This window comes from Eurypyga helias, unplaced genomic scaffold (genome assembly GCF_000690775.1).
Source record: "Eurypyga helias isolate BGI_N326 unplaced genomic scaffold, ASM69077v1 scaffold3105, whole genome shotgun sequence".
NCBI lineage: Eukaryota > Metazoa > Chordata > Aves > Eurypygiformes > Eurypygidae > Eurypyga > Eurypyga helias.
This window is the reverse complement of record NW_010250665.1, coordinates 89,961-111,791: the sequence shown is the minus strand read 5'-3', so window position 1 is coordinate 111,791 and position 21,831 is coordinate 89,961. Positions and strand designations below refer to the sequence as shown.

General features: G+C 38.0%; 1 protein-coding gene across 1 annotated transcript in view; it reads left to right on the top strand.

Moving 5' to 3' along the window:
* ATP6AP1 (ATPase, H+ transporting, lysosomal accessory protein 1) overlaps positions 1–21,831 on the top strand; it is a 50,714-nt gene that overhangs the window by 10,180 nt on the left and 18,703 nt on the right. Inside the window, exons 4-6 of the mRNA XM_010151738.1 lie at positions 4,094–4,287; positions 5,276–5,319; positions 10,200–10,285. Of these exons, the coding sequence (XP_010150040.1) occupies positions 4,094–4,287; positions 5,276–5,319; positions 10,200–10,285 (324 nt within the window). The remainder of the gene's footprint in view (positions 1–4,093; positions 4,288–5,275; positions 5,320–10,199; positions 10,286–21,831) is intronic.

The window sequence follows — 21,831 nt, the reverse complement described above, 5'->3', positions numbered from 1 at the left end:
ATTTTTTTTAAAGCAGTCACCTACCCCACAAACAGTTTTTCTTTAATATTAGCTTTGGCTTTCCCCAAACAATGCTCAGCTCCTTAGAACTGCAGCGTATGGTAACACACTCCAATTAGTGGCCAGCTGTGCAGCTGCATAATTATTATAGTAAGTCACTGCCATTCCTGGTTCTGTATCTCCACCGTAGCCTCACTCAGGGTCTCATAGACTGAGGAGCGCTGTTTAGTTTTAGTGTGATACAGAGGTTCTACTATAGTTTTGATTCTCTTTGTTCCCTTTCTCTTTACCTCTTTCAGTTTTATGATATTATTTTTGACAAGGGGGTATGCAGAACTGTATAAGAATCAAGATACAAGTTCCTCACAGATTTATTTAGTGACATGATGACGTTTTGTTCTCTAGCCTTTTCCAAAAGAGAACTAATATTTGATTTTTCAATTCTGATCACTATCAGCCACTGAATTGACATTTTCAAAGAGCTGCTGTGCCTCTTAAGGTTTCATTACTGAAGGGTAACACTCAGTTCTGAGTCCATTATCTGTTATTGTGTACATAAAATTAGTGTTGGGTTTTTTTTCTTACCCTGTGCTCTGCTAAAATCAATTCACATTGAATCCCATCAGTTACTTTGTTGCTCAAGAAGCTGTACCAGAAGTTGCTTCTGCAATTTGTCAGCCTTTGCCTTTAGTAGCTTGAATAATTGACCATCATCAGCAGATTTCATTAGCTTATTTTTTATGCTTTTTTACCAGGTAATTTATTGACATATGGAACAGAACAGGCCCTAGTGCAGCAACAGATACTTTTTTTTTTTACCCCTTGCTTGCTATCTCTTTACTTACTCTCTGCCTATCCTTTACCTACCTCCATGTGAAGACTGCCTCTCTCATGCAAAAGTGGCTTAATTTCTTCGGGAGTCTTTGCTTCAGGACTCTGCTGAGTGCCTACACTGGATCCGGGCACACTCTATCAGCTAGAGCTCCTGGTGTACATGTCTATTGACTCCTCCAGAGATCTTCAGCAGAATTGTGAGGCACAACTTCTTTTTGCCAAAGACGTGTCAGCTTTTTCCCAGTATAATTCTTCCTTGTTGTTATAGTCTGTACTTTATTCTTTGGGATAGTTCCTCCCATTCTTGGACTTCAGGTTTGCTTCTCTATAGTTACTTGGATCTGTCTGTAACCCTTGAAAAAAACAAATCTGATGTCATGTTTGCCACCGTACAGTGGTACAGAGGTCCATCCAACAACACTTTCTGTTGCTGGAACATATTTTATCAGCTAAAGTACATTAGATCAATATTCATTAAAATCATAAGATATAGCTTTATGCAGACATTTGGAGAACACAGGTACAGTGTGAAAGTCTGTAAGATTAATAGCAATTGGAAAGTTAAAATGCAACAATGATAATTTTCTTTGCAGTTCTCACTGTGTATAGGAACAGATGTTCTTCCAAATCTGATTTGATTAGGGTTTTTTTTCTTTTTTATAGAAAACCCATTTACCAATGCTGTAGAAAATAAATACAATACTTTAATATTTTAAATTACATACTCACAGGTAAAAGATGAAGAATCAAAAGATGTCTTTTACATGGAAGAGCCTGCCTACTGTGGGTGTAGGTTCCCAGATATTTTCAGAGACAACACAGGAGCCCTTTTCCTAACTAATGTTTTCATTATAGAACTGTCTATCAACTTCGATGCCAAACATAAACTAGTTCAGAAACAATGCCTACATGATCTTTTATAGATGGATGCATGAGTTTTTAACAAAGATTTTAACCATAGCTTTTTAATGATAGCCCTAAATTTACTCCATTCCAGCTTCAAACTGCTTAGGCGTAGTATCAATCCAGTTGATGTAACACTGAAAACAGATCTGGGCAAGTGAGTCCAAGCCCAGCTTTGTCATAGTGCAACTACTTGGCTTCAGGCTGGTTAGAAAATGTGGACAGTCATCCCACACCAACCTGCAAAAAATCCTGAACAGTTGTATATGTAATCCAAGAGTGAAGTTTCTTGTAAAATTTCATTCAGGAGAGGTGCTTCAAGGGATGCTGAAGAAGGTAAATGTACTCATAATCAGAGCAAGCTGCCAATGGACAGGTTATAGATTCTGGCATTTAATGTAAGAAGTTCTGCTATCAGTTTAACAGATAAACAGATTTATCTTGCCCTTGCCCTTCTTTCCCTTTCCAGTTACTGTGTGATTGTACCTCTGTGTTTATTCCTTTAACAGAATGCAAAATCATGTGTTTGTCAGTAGTCCTCTTCATTCTCTGTCCTCTTTTGGAGTTCTCCTGTTTTGAACATGCATGGTAGTTGAAATCTCAGATGTGTAAAGCAACATATGGGCATTGTAAAGACCAGTGTGCGGTGGCCAAATGTCAAGGACAAACAAGAGGCATGGGATCAGAATGACTGGCTGAAGCTAATGAGTAGATATCCAGCTGTGTCTGCCCTTCAGATGGAAAACAGTTGAATACCAGTGGCTGGAAGCTGAGACAGATGGCAGTGCGGGATTGGTTAGGAGCAGAGGTACAATTCAGATATTACTCAGTAATGATGCATTTTATATCTTATTCTACAATAAATGAGTAATCTGCTTAATATATATCCTTGGAAGAAGTGGCTGCTGCCATTTTGGCGGCTGCTATGAGGGCAAGGGATTCAAATACTGAAAATAAAATAAAATAATTGACTATTGCTCAGAATTTTAGCTCTAAATTCATATATGCAAACAAACCAAAATGAAATGTATCATCCTCTCCTTTCAGGCTGAGCTAAAAATGCTACTCCAAGACCTGTGAAACAGATGTGCTTTCTGCTCTATTTTAATTTCTGCAGTTATTTTTCTATCAGCCTGGCAAATCAGACAATACTGCATACTCCTCCTTTGTGAGCATCTATAGAAATGTGAAAGTAACTAGCCTTTGCCTAGGAAGGAAAACATGTGAGCAGTTAGAAACAACTACAGCAGGTCAGAAAAGTCAGAGAACAGACGGGAAGCAAGAAAAATAGGAGAAAAGTGTTAGCAACACTACAACACCTGCATCAGTTAGATGGGGAGAGAGAGTCTGTAACATCACAAATATCTGAATGTTGGATCAGGTGATTGACTCAATCTAGAATTAAATGTAGAAACTTGGAAAGCAAAGATAACAAGTTGTAAACTAGGACTCAGTGAAAAACTGCCTGCAGATACTGATGTTAAATTTGGGGTACATTCTCAAGTATCTTGCATTTTCTTTCCCTGAATATTTCAAGTTAATTTTATTATCCAGAAAACCCTTTGGAAAGGAAGTTTTTTGACTATGAAGGTTTCATATTCATGGAACAAGCATGTTTTAAAATACATTTCACTCAAGTATTTTCATCAAAAAAAGCAATAAGAATTATAAATAAAGTGATAAATACCCTGATGCTTGATTATCTGAACCAGTTCAGCCTGAGCTTTGTAATTTGTATTTTGAGTAGAAAGACAGAAAGTACATGCCATGAAGTTTGTTTGTGTGTGTCGGAGTCTCTGTGGACCTTGAAACATGCAACTTTAATTAACAGTTACAAATTAGACACTTATCTGTACCATGTGCTGTGCCACCAGGATGTACACAAATGAAGGGTGTTTATTACACAAAGTGTGACTCTGTACTGAATAGGGCTGCTGGAACTTGATCGGTCTGACACCGATCCTTCTCACCTCGGGGCGCATTCAGGTAGATGGTTGTCTGGTGAGCTTTGCTTCTGTCAGCGTTCATAACCTGTGTCTCCAACCCTTTCTCAACTTGAGAACTTCTGCATCACCTATCCCTCCTCTTCCACCTCACCTGTGGTAAGGACAGTAAGAAATTGATGTCACAGAGTGGCTTAAGCTTGTCCCGAGAAGGTGCTGGAATGACAGCAGCACAAGCGTCCCTTCACTGCTCCTTTCCAGAGGCAGCCTGCAGCCAGCATCAGCCTGGTGAGAACTCAAATAGTGTTTACCCTGGAGGTTCCTTACCTTGAATATTAAATTAAGAATATGTAAAAAGAAGGCTTATGTTAATTATTAAGCAAGTAAACCAACTGTTCATAAATTTATTACAGGAAATTCTTCAGTCTTCTCCTTCGTCTTTAGTTTTGCCAGCTGTTGACTGCAAAGCTACCAGGTATCTTCTGAGCTTTCTTCAGGAGTCAGGAGATTGGAAGTTAACAAACGTAACTGATCTCAATGTCTCTCAGCTGGAAGTGGATACATCTAAATCAAACTTACTGGTGGTTCAGCTACAACCACTTGTCAGGTAAGATTTTTAAAGCTTTTGAAAATGTCACTTGTATTCAAGAAATCTAAAAGCCGAAGTGGAAGCTTACAGGGTTAGCAAAGTTATTTTTCTTGCAAAGGGTGGGTGGTGTTTTAAAGTCCCCTGATGAGCTTACCAGGTGTAATGGATGAATTATGTTGAGAATCTGTTTTGTCTGCCTCATTATATGAGAACAAAGGGACAACTAATAAAACTAAATGGCAACACGCTTTTAGCAGAAAGGCTGAATTATTTTATGCAACACATGATTAACCTGCAGAATTAATTGCTAGAAGGCATTCCAGGGGTCAAAGAAACTGGCAGGATAAATAAGCAAGCGGATAAACATACAGACAAACCTGAAGTTACTATGAATAAAAAGACTGGTTTTCGTCAAGGAAGAGGAGGGCTATAATTCTTCATGTTTTCAGGCCTATGTAAACTTTGATATAACAGGTAGATAGGAACTGTTCTTTCAGGTGAATGTATATTTAGAAAATATAAGACAGGGGTGTATCTAGTCCCTCTGCTCAGCTTCTGGTCTTTCTTCTTCCTAGCCTGTTACTTGGGCATCTGTACATTTCTATATACGGTGCATGTATCGATGGGTCCTCAGGACGTGCAGCTATGGCTATCACATCAGTACACAAAAAAAAAAGACATGATGCCCATTTTAAGGAGCTCACATACAAATGTTAGACATGGGTGCAACACCAAATGAAGAGAAAATGGAACAGACATTGTTCAAACCAGCATCAGTAGTCTGGCTTCTCTGCAGCTAAGGAAGTTTGAGGAATCAGCTGAAGATGTGGTCCTTGTACCATCAATGGCTTTGCAAAAGAAAATAGTCAGAAGGAAGAGATGTGAGAATGATGGAAGGACTGAAGCTGACAGCAATCCTTTTACCAGTCAGTTATCTTTGTACATTTCTGGTTCACATTGTTCTTTCCTATAAAAGATTTTTATTTTTCTCCCACTCCTTCTGTAGTGTTTTAAATGAGATTTCCACCCTGGAAGCAATTGCTGAAAATGGTAAGCAGTATGACCGAGTTATTACTAACATTTCATCGTTTAAGTCTGTGTTTTCACTTGAGCAGATTGTATTCTCTAGTTCCTGGGTTTTGCTGTAATAACATTTAAAGGTTTCCGTTTCCCCTATCTATAGTACTTATAACTCATGGTGTTGAAGTACTGAGTGTCTGATTCAAAATCCACTGAAATGGATACAGCTCTGTGGCCTGAAATGTGATGATAATTCACTTCTGCTTCCAGCATGGGTCTTTGCTCATGCCCTGAGATCCTCCTAGTTCAGATGCATCTCTGTGCAGCTCAGACTGCCTCCTTGGATTTCAACTCGCATGCTGGCAGCTGGAGGTGTCAGGCTCATCCAGCAGTTCGAAGGTCTTGGTCTCAACAGAGGGTGTCTGAATGAATAGGAAATGGTTTTCTAATCTTTGTAAAACAATACTGATGCCCTTCACAGCCTATGACTTTAGAGTCTTTTATTAGTTTTGCAGGTATTAAAGAATAGTTGCTGAAGTTGAATCTCTCCATTTAACACTATAATAAAACTTTTCTTGCCTAGCATTGGGCAAAAAAAAAGAGGTGCCACACACCAAAGAGTCACTGAGAGGCATCTGGTGTTTTTAACAGGGCTTTTGCTTACTACTCTGAAGCAGAGATTGAGTTATGAAGCCTGCAAATCATTGTAGTGGTAGTTTTAGGGACGTGCATTTTGGTGTAGTGTAGTGTATGTAGTGCAGTGCAGTGTAGTGTCGTGGGCTAATAATTAAACAGTGCCCTTGGTGCCTCTGTTTCTGCCCAGAGTCAGGGGTGTAAAATCAGAAGGAGATTTGAAAATCAAGAGAAAATACCTTAGTACTGCAATCAGCAGTGTGTCCTTTTCTCTTTGTTTTTGCACTACTCCAAAGTGAGTGTGGCTTTTAACTCCAAGATGAGCATAGTTTGCATACTTATATAAGCAGCTGGATTTCCATCTCTGAAGTTCAGAGGAGTTGTTAAATTCTCTTTTCTTGTCTCCAGAGCATATTAGATAAAAAAAGCCTTGGCTTAATGTTGACCTTGGCTAAACAGTAGCTGTTACTTCACGGGACATTTCTTTCATCAGTTGCACAAACTCATGAATAATCTTCCCAAACCCTGTCTTAGGCCACCTTGTTTTAGAACAGCATAGTTAATGGGGGACCTGTGGGATAATGGAGGAACAGGTTACACCAACTTTCCGGTTAGTGTCAACTACCTGTTATTAGGAGAAAGGTGTGTGGGTCAGGGACAATGTGCCACTTTGTATGGCCAAGTGCAAGATCTGCACTTAGTGTTCTGCATCTCAGCTGTGCTCTAGAAAAGTGGGAGTGCAGGCTAAATCCTCACCTTCCAAAGCAGCCACTCCATGCATTCCTGAAAACAGGTTACACCAACTTTCCGGTTAGTGTCAACTACCTGTTATTAGGAGAAAGGTGTGTGGGTCAGGGACAATGTGCCACTTTGTATGGCCAAGTGCAAGATCTGCACTTAGTGTTCTGCATCTCAGCTGTGCTCTAGAAAAGTGGGAGTGCAGGCTAAATCCTCACCTTCCAAAGCAGCCACTCCATGCATTCCTGAATAAAAAGTGGAAGTAGCATTTTTTTGCAGGAAGCTTTAATTCAAATGGAAGTAGCTGAGACACAGTTCCTTAAAATTATCCCACTGAAGGTCCGTGCAGTAGATAGGAGAGAGTTGGAAGAGGGTAGTTCCAAAAGTCATAGATAAGTGTCCCAAACACAGTCTTCCAAGACATGCAATCTGGGCACCAGCAAGTCTAGGTGTCTAGGTAGTATATGCATCCCAACCACAGTCATTTGCCAAATATTGCTGTCAGGAGACCCTTCAAGGTCAGAACTGCTTGCAAGGTCACGAGTTACTTGTGTTGGTTAGGGAGGGACTGTTACCAGATCCTGCCTGGGTAAGCAACAGAAACTACTATTTGTCAAACACCTGCAACGTGACCAGAGAACTGTTAACCCTTAAATATTGCTTGTAATTCTTCTTTTTGCAGTATCAGCAGTAAACCCATACAAAACCAGTGCAGACCTGTAGCAGGCGGACTAGAAGTTCACAAAGCCTCTTGTGCTTGTGACAGCAACTTCTTTCCTTTCTGCTGTAGCAGGTTTTAAAATCTGATGTAACAAAAAGTCAGAGAAATGTCTCCTGCTGTTTTACTCACTGCAGACAGGAAGCTCTGTGAGACAGAACAAATGGGCTCAGACTCTGCCCAAGGGAAATTTGCTGTTCTGAAATACCTAGAAGCTGGCGTAGGCAGAGGTTTTTAGCACGTTATTAAAATGAGGCTCGTTATGAAATCCAAACTGGAATTCAGAGTCCAAATCTGCTCAAGTTTCAAGGGATTCAGACTTACTGTTTTGTTTATGCTTCTTTTCAGTATTTCTTCTTTCACTCTTCCGCGTGAAGCAGAGTTTGAGATTACTCAGGTTTTACCAGTTTTTGTAAACATTTCTCTGCTCAGAAGAAGGCTGCATTCTGTCATGTCAGTCTTACCTACTGGAATCCAACATACTTCAGAATCAATGGCAAGGCTGCCCTATGACTCCATCTCTAGAAGATGGGATTCTTTAATTGCTATTGCCTGTATTCCTTTCTTCCACCCTGATTCTCAGTATATTCCCCTTTCTACTCTTCTCTCCTATTCCGCCCTCCCACCCTCCCCACTCCCCCATCTTGGTTTTTTCTGTTCTTCCTCTCTTGTTCATAGTTTACATTCTTCCTAATTTCTCTTCTTCCTGAACATTTCTTCCCAGTTCATTTCTTCCATCTCATCCATGTGTAAAAACATACAAAAAAATTAAGATAGATCAGAAATTAATAAGAGTGTAAATCCTGCACTCCCTGATGAAATTCAAGGGATGTGTTTTCAGTGAGTTAAAAAGGTTTAATCCTTCCACTAGGGCATAGATGCAGGCAGTTAATGCTAATTGGAAGGTGTTATCCTAGACAAACTGGTTTGCATTCATAGACCTATGTAGTGTTTACTTGATCCATGCTATCTACAATAAAATAAAAAAAAAAAAAAAATTAAAAAAAAACCCCCAAACTTCAGTAGAACCACTCTAAAATCACTCTAACATCAATATCACCATCTGGATATGCCACTTGTTCCATTAAAGAAAGAGCCTAGGATGAGTAATATTCCCATGTAGGCATGTAATTAGGTGCTTTAAAATACGGTGGACAATCTGGGCCCTTTTCCTCAGAGAATTTGCAAATACTTCATAAGCAAGGTAGAGTTTGGAGCACAGGCAAACAAAGATCTATATCAACTCTGTTGTCATAAAGGTATTCGTAGCAGCTTCTCTGAATGGAGGAATTGCTTCTAGAATCTTCCCAAAGGCAGGAGTTACAGATGCTACTGGTAACTATAGTTACACATAGCTCCTTACTGAAGTGAAATACAAATAACGTGTTATTTCAGAAAGCAATTGGTTGCTTTAATAAATGAAAAAACCAAGACAATCTATGTATTTTTCTATTTATTATTTTTTCTTCTCTGAATTTTAGCTGGATCTGCTGAGAATTTCCAGCTAGTTGAACTCTGAATATGAAATCCACATTATGTATGGCCTTGTACATCCACTTCCAATATAATTACACTAGTAGTATAGAAGCAGTTGTTTTTCTAAGTAAGTTCATTTCTTACAGTAGTTCCTTTTAGCAATAATTTTTTAGAAGGGAAATTTACATAGCTGGGATTTTTGACTGATATGAGGAAATCAATTTGGTTAAAACATTGCAAAAAAGACAATACTTGCATTTTTACAAAAGCTAAACATTTTCTGCAGCCAAGAGACCATGTAAATAGGAGCGTTTAAGAAGGATAGTAATGTAAACTCTACTTCCAATACATGAAAATGAAATACAATTTCTTAAAGTATAACCTTGAAATCTGAGAAGGCTCTATGTCCAGGCTATAAAATATCTGTTGTCTAGACTGGTACATGGATGAGAAACGGGAAGGAACTGAAAGAGTAACTATGAATCTGCTTGCTTATTTCTCTGTCAGCCCTAATAACAAGACAAATAATGGCTCTTGATTCACAACTATTATGCTAACATTAAGCAGATTTCTGCAGATTTCTGCATACAGCTTGAAAATATTTATCAGTTGTAAGTATTTGTCACAACTGCCTGTGGTTTCAGAACTGAAGAAGGGTATTTTGTAGACATGTGTTTGGAAGCCTTTGAAAGGTTCTATCTTCTTTACTTGATTTTCCTTCCCTTTTTGGAAATATTCCACTATATTTCTCCTTTGGCCTCCACCGTAGTCAACAACAAAATTTTCCATATCCTGTTGAGGGTACAGAATCAGGCTTTACATCCACTGAAGGAAAAAGGAATATTGCTGCCAATGTAATGCATATCATGCCTCAAAATAAGGACTACATTTTGAGTAATGTTTCTTGGTAGTTCTGTGTAACTCACAAAATAATGCTGCTTAAGATTTATTATTTATTTATTAACTGCTCATTTGACTAACAGTATATGCATCCTGCTCTCATCTCTTAAGTGCTTTTTCTGCTCTTGCTTTTAATTGCCCAAAGTTCAACCTTTCAATTATTGTTTTTAGAATATTTACTTTTCAGTTTCAAAATCACTCTTTTTTTCTGAATTCTTGTAATGTCTTAGTTTTGTATTTTCTCAAGGAATTTGTGCGTTTTTCAAGACACTGAACATGTCTTATCCCATTTGTACCCATTGACATATAAATGGTACAAGCACCTAAATTCCTTAAATAAACTAAATAAGCTTAAACATCTCTCTCATTACTTCTCCAACTACTGTAGGATTTTAGCTTTCTCAGCTTACAGAATTTGTTAAATTATACATGTTTCTATTTATAGACAAAATAATTGGAAGACTGACCATGGATCTGCAGGAACGAGGGATTCATTTTTCAGTAATTTATACTGCAATGAAACCTTCAAGGGTGAGTAATCTTCAGTGCCTAAAACTGTCAGATTTTGGGCATCTAACATCTTAATGTTTACAGAGGAATGCTGTAGATGATTTTCAATATCACACAAGCAAGCAATCTGTATTATATGAGGTTTTGACCAGAAATGATTGCATGAATTTTCATGTACGATAGCTATACCACATAACTGTTGAAGTTTTACTGTTCTAGGAGACCATAAATCTGCTGTTTTCTTTAGAACTTATTATTATTAATGACTGCAATTTTAGGGTTTTTTTTCCATCTCACTTTAATGGTTTTATAGTAAGTTCTGTGTGGAACCTTATCGACCTTCTTAGTGTGGCTGGTCAGTAAAAATGGAGTGTTATTAATTAACTGAAGGCTACTAATGTATCCATTTTTAGATTAACTGCTTTCATTTCTTTTAGTCAATACTTGGTATTTACAACTGGAAGTTTAAGTTTTCACACTTGCTGATAGTCAGAATCTCACTTATAGATCACATCATATTAAGTTAGCAGTAAGTAGCAAAACACATTATTTATGCAGAGTTACATATCCTGTATGACATACAGGTTGTAATCAAGAAATATTCAAATTTCAATTTTAATACAATTAAATGGAAGACAGTCATGCCTTGAGGAAAACAAAATGTGTTTGCCCACTAAGAAGAAAGGCATATGAGGGATGGGCTTTATCCTAAAAATCAGCAACTTTGAAAGAAACGTATCTATCTGTTCCAGTGGGAACACATCTGAGCTCCGAATATGATGCTTAGTTTCATTTTAATTTTAAGTCACACTCAAGACAATGTCATTTAAGAACACAGAAGATATAATTTCCTTGGTTTAGGCAACAGGAAAGCCATTAGTGGGATTATCTAGATCTGGCGTGAACACTGCACACGGGATCTTGAGAAGCTGGAGGGTTTTCAGGAGGGAAGACTGTGAAAAATTCTTATTCAACTGTTCTTAACACAGGAACAAAACCTCGAAAACCTGTTTTAAATGGTATGGAGTGAAGTCCCTTTAGTTTATTTAAAAGAAGAATGAGAGGCAACTTGACTGCAGTTCATAAATGTTCTTTAAGCCAAAACTGGGTGAGCCCCTCCCAAAGGCATTGTGTTCAATCAGAAATAATATGGGTTTTTACAGGGAGGTAGGATCTTGGATCTCTGGTTATCCAAGATGATGATCAGAATAGTCCCTTCAGACTCTAGGAAAAAAAGCTAGTTCTACTGAATTAAAACAAGAACTTTCTTCAGTAATCTACTCTGTGAAATTAATTTTCAGAGACTGGATTTTGAAGACAAGACTTAGAATACAAAGACAGAGCAGCATGAGGAAGCAGGCTCACACTGATATTCTCTGTACTGTATGCTTTTGTGGTAAAGGAGAGGACATGAGTACAGGGCTTTTGATCTGCTTTTTTTGTAATTTCTTTTAAACAAAGATCCAAAATAAAAATAAAAATCATTTAGGTTTTGTGGATCTTTACGGTTTGAAATCAAAGGAACATCACATCCATAGATAAAATTGCATTTAGAACAATTGGAATGAAAAATATTTTTAATTAATGAAAGAATTGGTGTCAAGAGAAGAAATTTTTAGAGCAATTTAAGAAGTTTGTTGAATTTTAAATCTATGCATATTTCAACAGGCTTTCTAAATTAAAGTGATTTACTTTGAGCGACTGGAGCACTTTTAAATAATTAAAGCAATATATTATAAGAAGTTCTGCATTTTTAAAAAATAAGAAATTTAAACTTTTCTTAAATCTCCAAATTCAATGTAATATACACCCATCTGAGTTGTCCCCCCCCCCCCGCAATAACTAAGTTTTTTCAGTGCATTGAAGGTTATAGTCTTCTCTACAGAGCTAGAAAAGGCAAATTGGAAAGTACCTTTGAGGGTTCATCGGTCTGTACATTTGTGTGTAACTTCTTAGTACATATTGTATATCTACGCCTGTGCTTGAACTGCAGAAAATGTGAACTCTTTCATAACATTAAGCTAAATGACTACCTTTCTTTACTTAAGCTATAAGGACTATATTCCATGATCTAGGAGCTAAAGGGTCACTTCCGAGTGATAACCAAAATCATTATATATGGGAAGTAAAAGGCTTTGATCATATGGGAAAAGAGTTTACATTACTTAGAACACTGAAAATCAATAGCAATCATTCAGTATGAAAGATTTGCATTTATTAAGTTGGATTTTCTCATTGATGAAAGAAATAAGCTCTAAGCATCACACACACACACAGAGACAGCTCCTTCTGATCAGATAAATGAATTTTATGCTATGAAGCTCCCCAAAACTGGGGCTATGAGATATTTCTCTACTGATAGCTCTACCTCCGTGCCCTTGGGCAGTTAATGGCTTCATAACATCGTCTTGTTACATTTGTTCATTGCTTCAAGCAGTGAAAAATAAATGTGAGAAATGCATATATTGGAAAAGATTCCAGACAGGTATTGACTTCACAGAAAGTGAATTAGTGAGACAGGGAGCAAAATTCCCCTATGACTGAGTCTCTTTTCTGAGTTGATGAGAAAGACCTGCTTAGTTTAGACACTGCAGCCACAGATCCCTTTGGGCTATCATAGTTATCAGTTAATTACCCCAATGCACGACAGAGATTGATTCTGGCTGGTTCTTGTTGCATTCCAATTTCAGCATTTGGAGCTGGAAGACAGAATTAAGACTCTCAAACAGAGGCTGTTTGTTGACATACATGAAATAGTTTCACTAACTGATGATTCCTCTGGATATCCCATTGTGTCATAAAGGAGCTGCCTTCCTCCAACAAGGCAACTGCCATGTCTTGGGAATCTTGTTCTAAAATGCTTTGCCCATGGTGTCTGACTGAGTTGGGCTGACAGTGATTTGAATCACCTAATTCTGGGCAAGTGAAATGTAAATGTCTCCATCTGAAGTCATCAACTAGAGTTCTCTTTACAAAGACTTTCAGTGTATGACTTTTCTGACCTATTTTGTAGAGGACTGGTGCAGGATGAGATGAAATTCACCCTTCATAATCTCCTTTGTCTCTGACAACTGTAAAGGCAGTCCTCATGCTTAGGTCAGATCTCGACATATACATTTAGTTAAATTCTCACTCAGCATTTCTCATCTTCTCATCAAACCTGAAACTTATCCCAAGAATTAAGAAGGCTCCTTCCAAGACCTTTCTTCCCTTTGAAACTCATTTGATAGCTTATTTTTCTTCAGGAGAACCAAACCCCTCTGCAGTCCTTGTTCCATTCTTGCATCAGGAGTTCTCATGAATATATGAATTTTTGTGTTCCTGGGGACCTTTCCCAGCCATCTGATCCTCATGGTGGCCATGTCACATTTTTACAAGTTTGCTTCTGAAGCTTCTGCAAGATGGTTTCATAGTTGTTTTCACAGTTAGATTGAATGCTGAGGAACCCCATACTGCCAAAAGGAGATTTATGGCTACTTCCCAGCTGATACTCATTTCGCTGACTCCACTTTTTGCAGATGCACTGTGAAGTGCTGTTTAAACCTTCTCCACTGCCTCCACATTTTCAAAGAGCTCCAGCTACCGTGGGCTTTTCACTGTTTCATTCTACAGGCCGTCTGCTCTCGTTGGCATTTAAGTGTGTTGAGTCTTTGATCCCACTCAGAGCCAAGCAATGTGAGTTATAGGGACTTTATTCAGCCATAAGTAACATGGGCATCTGCAGCACAAGTGTTGGCATTTGACTGTTAAAAAGTGCCTCTTGAAGGTGTCCTCGGGTGCTATTGATGTGCAGCCCAGTGGAAAAGAGTATAAGAAGTTTTAATCTTCTTTGACAAGTGCTTGAGGTTGCATTGTCTTTGTTTCTGCCTTCTACCTAATGCATTTTTTAAAATTTCTAATGAATTACATTTTGCAGTGCTACATCTTCTACTTACATCCAGCTCCTCTCATTTTTGTTGCCTATTTATTTCACCAGTGTGAGGAGATTAAACTCTGCAACAGCCACAGAATCACAGAATGGTTTGGGTTGGAAGGGACCTTAAAGACCATCTAGTTCCAACCCCCCTGCCATGGGCAGGGACACCTTCCACTAGACCAGGTTGCTCATCCCACTGACTTCACAGCTTCTGAGTAATGGAATGCTTTTAACCATTTCATATACCCCAAAAAACATGTAATAGGAGCTTTCCCAAGAATGAAATGTTAGAAAGATGCTTATAATACCATTTGCAGGAGTTGGGGTTGTAGGGTTAATATCCTTATTCATCCTTGAATATAGGAATTACTTTTTTTGTTTACTCTTGTATTTTTCACATTTGAAGGAGCGATTATGGTTTGACATAGTATAATAAAGCATCAGTGCTTCCAACATAAAAGAAGAAACCACAGGAATTCCTCATCCATTAGTCCTCTCCCACATAAAGAATTCCATTATAATAAAAAAATAAACTGTAATCTGTAGATGCACTTCATTATTTCCTAGCTAACTCATTGGTTTTGGAGGGTTTTTTACTTAAAAGAGATAGTTTTTTTAAATAATCACAAAATAGCTGCTTAAAGCTCATTGAAGCCAGTTAGTTGTCACTCTAGAGGAAAAAAAAATGAACAAACATTTAGCCAAATTAGCTTGGAAATTGAATGTTAGGATGTGAGAAATACTTGTTAGCAATTCTGTATGATTCATTCCATGCGTTAGTGGGGAATTCAGGGAAAAAACTGAAAATTGGTGTTTTACCTTTACCCCTAGACTTTGCACCAGGACATTGAGATTCACTTAACTCTAAACGTTTTGCAATTCAGCTTTAATTTTATATTTATGTTTATATATTTATATATGCTTATTGACTTCATTGGGAAATGAAAGGCAGCATGGAACTATACTATTATTGTTATGTGATGAGAACGTTTTTTTTTAATTTTCAGTTGCTAAGATACTTTTTAAGGCATAGATGAAGATTATGCAGGTGTTCCATATACACCAAATTAGAAAGTTGTATTTCTTTTTCATTTAAAACTGCAGACCAGGAAAACTGGGGAAGGAGAGGGACATTGATGAGGATGAATTTTCCCTTAGGATAAAAACCAGAAATTGGTAAAATGCAGGTATAAAAACTGCAGTAAATAATCTTAAAAATACAGTAATATATAGGCATAGGTCATAAGCAAAACAATTCAGAATAAAAATTAAGGTATAAGGCTAAAATAGAGTAAAATAAATGGAATGTGTAACTGTAAACAAGCATAGTGATTATGGCATGTTGCTGCTAAAAACATTCGGGAAGGAAGAAGACTGAGATTGAACATATCATCCCAGTTATATGACTTTAACCTAGAGATAGAAGTGATCCATGTATCTGTGACTTGGTGAATATCCTGGTAATTATGTTGCTTTCCTAATTGCTCCACTGATTATGTTGACTGACACTATTTGTAGATAGATGCAAATTGTTTAAAGAAAACATAATGAAAGATCAAACTGTATGTCAAAAAGCACTTTTGAAAGACCGCTTCTTTTGCCTCACCCTCCTCCCCGCATGGAAACATCTCAAACTGTGTCATAATTAAACAAGACTGAAGGAGGTGAGGCTATTAAAAGTAATAAATCTATGCTTCAAAAAGCGAAGTCCTGTATGCATAGAGAAAATTAAGGGAATGTAAGTTCCTGTAATTTCAGTGGAAAATCATATGGCAGACTTCAAGACATTTAGAGGAATAATGCGCAAAAGACATAAAAACTATTAATAAAATCTCATTACACTGGAATTATTTCAGAGAGCATTAGATCTAGTAAAAAAAGAGGAACTCAGCCTCGACAAACTTTTGCTGTTACTGAGGTGCTAGTAGAAGAGATTTCAGAATAAATCAACAAAATGAATAGTATCATACCACCAAGGTCAGATAATTTTCACCTATGTTTTAACTAAAATACGATAAGAAACTGCCCAACTGTCGATTGTCAATTTGTAATGTACAAATTATTTTAAATTGTATAATATATTTGTATATGTATAAATTATAAATTAATTTGGCCTGAACTCCACAGGAGCAGGAGGTGGCAAGTGTGACATGGGATTTGAAAAGAGGTTCCATATCTCTGGAGAAATACAACCAGGAAACCTGTCTTCTGTACTGACAAAACTGGTTGAAATTAAGAAAAAAATAAAGGTGGGAAACAAATGATAAAAATAAAGGACGGGTCTTTACAGTGGAGTGTAATTACCAGTGGAATTCCCTGGGGACTGATGTCGATAACTGTGCTGTCCAACAGAGTCATCGTTACTTTGGAAAGGGGGCTAAAATCTGAATGTGCCAAAGTTTGCTGAGGTACTGACAAGCCGGAGAAACCACTGACAGCGCTGTGTTACTGGGTGATAAAATGACAGTTGAAATACAGTGTGAAGGAAAGTAACACACATAAGGAAAGCCTTAAATATGCATATTTCACTGTGATAAGTGGCTTTCTCAGAAAGAATATGGTGAGACCGTGGGTAGATCTCCTGGAGCATCCCAGCAGTCAGCAGTGGGATGAATAGCGACAGGGTGTTACCAGTCATTTGGAAGGGAAGAGGGCAAAGCGGCAAATGTCAACTAGCTCACTCAGCCCTTGGTGAGTGCAAGTCTGACAGTGGAATAGCATGATTCTGGCCACCTCACCTCCAAAGAGATACAGTAGAGCTATGAGATTAAAATATTTTAGGTAGGAAAAGTGGCAATTCACAAGGGAAATAATAAATGAAACCACCAATAACATGGACAGGCTAAAGAGGAAATAATTATTCACTGTTGCTGGCTTGTATTCACAATTATCATCACTCCCAGACTGTAACACAGGAATTCAGGAACACCGAATTCCTTCAAAGGAACAAAATAAACTATTTTTGCATGATAAAAGTACATAGATGTCAGTGATTTTGTGAACTAAGGGAGGAAAGAGAGGAAGGCAGGATAGCACGAAGATCCTCTGACACATGGTCATTTGAATGCAACCTTCGGCTCTGAATGTTTCTAACCCAACGATTACAGAAATCAAGGAGGGTGTCCTGGGACAAGTATTGTTTGTATTTATCCTTTTCTTATTTTTAGCTGGCAGTTACTATCAGTAGCACTGGCAGTGAGCTAGGTGGACCTTTGGTCTCACACAGTTCAGTTGGTGACTTGACAGTGGAAGGTTGGGATACTGACATAGCATTTCCCTGGGACAGGAATGTGAAAGGTAATATGTAACTTATTTAACGAAAAGCCATGAGTCAGAAGAGGCAGCCAACAGACTGAACAAAGCTCCATTAAAGGAAGCTCACAGACTTCCCTCCTCATGCTTGCCTATGAGGTGGTTGTAGAATTGCCACTTCTGAAAATTAAAATAATTGCCACATCAAAAAAATGCCTGCTGCACGTAAATCATTGTTCTGCTGGCAACCAGGAGATCCATAAGAAAAAGTGACTTTGCCATCTGGAAGCGACATAGGTAGCAGCCCAATCTTGGTGCAGTTTTTCTTACTTTCAGTGCATTGAAATGGGTTGGATTCTCAAGATCCTCGTGATTAAGGATTTGCGAGTTGCCTCTGGGAACTCTGAATCCCTTCCTCATTCATTGCTACTGGTGAGCACAGAGACCTGCGTCTTCAGCACCTTCTCCAGACATGCCCATAGGCCTTAGTTTTTTCAGAGACAAACGTGCATTCCCATTCTGGAGAACAGAAGGTTTAGAAACAGGAAACAATCCCACCTACCCAGAGGATCCCAGTGTATGTGTCTCCTCCCAACGTGTTGCTAGGGCTGAAGAGCCTGGAGCATGGTACTGTGTATGTGGTCAGAGCAGCCTTGCCCTGAACACCTGCCTGGAGTACTTCTTGTCTTCCTTCCCTTTGTAGGAAATTAAATGAATAAATCTGTAAAAGAACCAAGTGGTGCAACCACAGGGATGCCCCATGCACAGGCAAAAGCATTTATATCCTTCACCATTTGCTTGCTATTGCAGCCTTCATTGTCTTTGCTAAGGAAATGGCTGTTAGAGGAACACAGACATGCTTTACCAACACAGGACATAAAAATTTTGGTAAAAGGCAAATCCCTCATCCTGGGAAGTGTGTGTGAGTAACAAAACTTTAAGTTTTAGTTTAATGCATCCAATCTGTAACACAGTTAAGACTAGTTAGAAGAAAACTGGATCATTTGATTTTAGTTTAAATTGGTATATCATATCATATCTTTCTTTTCACTTTAGAAAAGAATTCATTCGTTTCATGTAGTACCGCAGAATGTTTCAATTTTAGAAATTCAGTGTTTTGTGGTAGGAAGATACTTTGTTGTGCAGTTCTTGGTCTGCTATATTAGGCATATAGTGGTTGTGTTTTTCTTTATTTTCCAACTCTTACCTGGCCTGTGATCCCCTAAAACATTAGACTCTGTTCAAAGCCATCAGCTAATGATTTTCTGCCATTTGAAACAGAAAAGAGAGGCCATCATTATTCATACATAGTTGTTGTGCACATGCAGCCATTAAAATCGCAAGTACAGCATACATGCCTCTAAAATTAGGATAGACCATGGTAATTTTTTTTGGTGTAAATTTCAAGCGTATTTATGGCTTTAACAGAGAAATATATCCTTGCTTTAGTGACGGATAGTTCTATTGAAATGTTCTCTCTAAAAGCTACTTTTATTAAATCCTACAGGCTTTTCCATAAAAATCTGTGAACCTGGAATTGCATGCAAGCCTCCCTTCACAGTTTGCACATTAGAGCTTTAGCAAACAAAGCTAAGAACTAGGCCAGGGTGCTAATGAACTGTTGACAGACTGTTTCTGCAGTGTTTGTGTATTGAAATACAGACCTTATTTCTTTCTGAGGGCTGTATTACCCCATCCCTTGTAGCTGACAACTTTAAATTTAATTGGATTTCAGTCACCAAATAAATGGTATGTTTCTTTTTAAAAAATTGATTAATTAGAAAGTTGAGTGATTACAGAAACTTGTGGTGCTAATATCTTTTGAGGAAATAGCCCTGCACAGTCAGACCCATGTGCAATCACCTATGTTATCACCAGCCAAACAGACGCAGAAGCAATGGTGGGAGGACTCTGGGGCTCAGCAGTGGACCCCTGGACTGTTGGCTGCTGATGCTGGAAGAGAAGAGGCAGATTTGCCCAGCATGAGCTTGACAAGTCTTTGTTTCTTCTGGGATCCAGAGTATCATAGTACTGTAGTGATCCATGTAGGCTTACCAGCTCACTCCAACCTTGCGTGGGAATCTCTGTCACTGGGTTGTTGTATGACATATGTCCTTAGTGTAGACAAAAAAGGCAAAAAACTCATCCTTTTCCTGCCAAAATGCCACAGGCCTCTTAATTTGTTAATGGAAACATTGTTGTAAAAGACATACATAAGTGGTGGCTGACATCAAATTTGATATGACATGACGTATCTTGTTCTGTCCTTTTCATTTTATGAAAACCTCAATGTTTACAATTTTATTGAAATATTGCAGATGTTCTATGATAGGATTTCTGTTCTAGCCCAAATGATTGAGTGACTTCACAGATAGATATTTAATGAATCATATAAAGTATCATTCTACATTTTAGTGCACTAGAGTATGAAAGTTAAACCTCAAATATTCTAACAGCTATATATCTCTGCCTCTGGGGCTTTCAGACAAATCACTTGCAAAATCCTGGAACAGAATAAGAAGAATTTCTTTCCTTACATTGAGCAGAACTATGCAAGGTGAATGTTGCATCCCACTTTGCCTCCTCACTGTTGAAGACTCCTTCCTTCTCCCCAGTACATGATTTCCTTATGACGCTAATGATGTTCCTTACTACCACTCCACAGTTTTTCTCAGGATCTGAACTGCCCTCAGGAGGAACTCTTTGTAGTTGAACCAAATCCCCAGGCAGGCTTGCCATTACCTGGCGTTGAAGCTTGGCTACGGTGTAGGCATCAAGCTGCTAAAGCAATCCCACAAGAGTGCTGGAAGGAAGTTGGTCTTTGTCTTCTAATACCTCTCACCTTATAAGGGTTTTCAAATTTTTAATATCAGAGCATCATGGCAAGGGTCAGTAACTACCAGCCACAAAGGTGTCAGTTACCCCTAACTGGTGGCAAAGGCTTCATGCTTCTGTCTCCTTTTGATGTGGTTGATGGGCTGGAGACTGGTAGGAGATGAAGGAAATTATGAAATTGAGATTGATAACATTCGCCGAGATGTGTTACCTGGAAGGGTTAGCTAGGCTTTGGTGGAAATATGTCTATTTTGAGACAAACTTGGAAGGGGGAAAAGGGTTTATCAAAAGAAAAGAAAGCATGGTAAACTCTTTCAAAAAAAGCATGGATGTTATTTCTAAGATTAGTTTTGCCTAGGCTTTCCGATGTGGATTTCATTTATATATATATGTATGTTCTAGCTTACATACACTACTGTCAGAAAAAAATAAATGGATATTGAGTGCAAGAAAGCAGAGTAGAAAGTATTTTTATTGATTTGACGCTTGTTTTAACCTCCCTGTCAAAGAGATCCAGTTTGCTAGAATTATTGGCCTTTGTCCTTTGATTCAGCAAAACTGGAAAGACAGAGCCAGACTTGCCTCACTTCCTGCAGTGCAAGTTCTGGCTTTCTCTGTTTTCTCCAAAAGAGTTGTCACACACAGTTGGAGATGCTGAAAGCAAAGAATGGTGTTGTCACATTGAACACAGTGTTTTTACAGGGAGAATCTGACCATCTGAAAAACATAGTGCTACTTAGACTGTCATTCATTACAGACCATCTGAAGAATTGTAAGAATGATATGCAACTTTTTAGAGTCAAAAATTAATTTCCTTGAAGTATCAATAAAAATTTTTCTGAATCTACTCTGCACATTTTTACCTGCTTTGTTTCCCTTGAAAGCTTTATTGTAGCTTTACCTCATTCTGTTTGCATTGAAGAGAATTAATGTGGAAGGAAAGAACCGTTTCAGAAATTGAATTCTGCTTCTGCTAACACCTGAAAGTGCAATTACTTGGGATTTGTACAATATTTAGATGTGTAATTTTTACTGTATTATATTTAACTTATAAAATTTCGGGTGATTTAATGAACAGAAATTTCAAATTTGAAAAACTACGTTTGAAATGTGATAACCTACCACTTTGAATGAGACAGGTAAATGAGCATTCAAATGAGCTTCTGGTAATTCCTGATAAGCTAGGCATCACTGCTGGAAATGTTGGAGGGATTCTGAGTATAACCAGGTCACCCTATAAACATTTGTAGTGGAAAAAGCAGTTTAAACATCCTCTGGGTTCAGTTGCAGCTGAAAAGAAATTTTGTCTCTGTCAGTTTTAGTGATAAAGAATGGAAGTCAAAATTAGTCACAGGTAGGGGAGATCCTTTGCAATAGAGCACAAAAGACTGTAGTTGCTGCATCAAAACTTGCATTGGAATTTGAACTGACTCAAAACTTTTGGCTGCTCTGAATCTGTGGGGTTTTTCAGTTCTATACTTGATTTCATATCTTTGTAGATGATGGACAGATAATATCTCAAGGTTCATATTTTGTATTGATACTTATCAAACAATAGAACTTG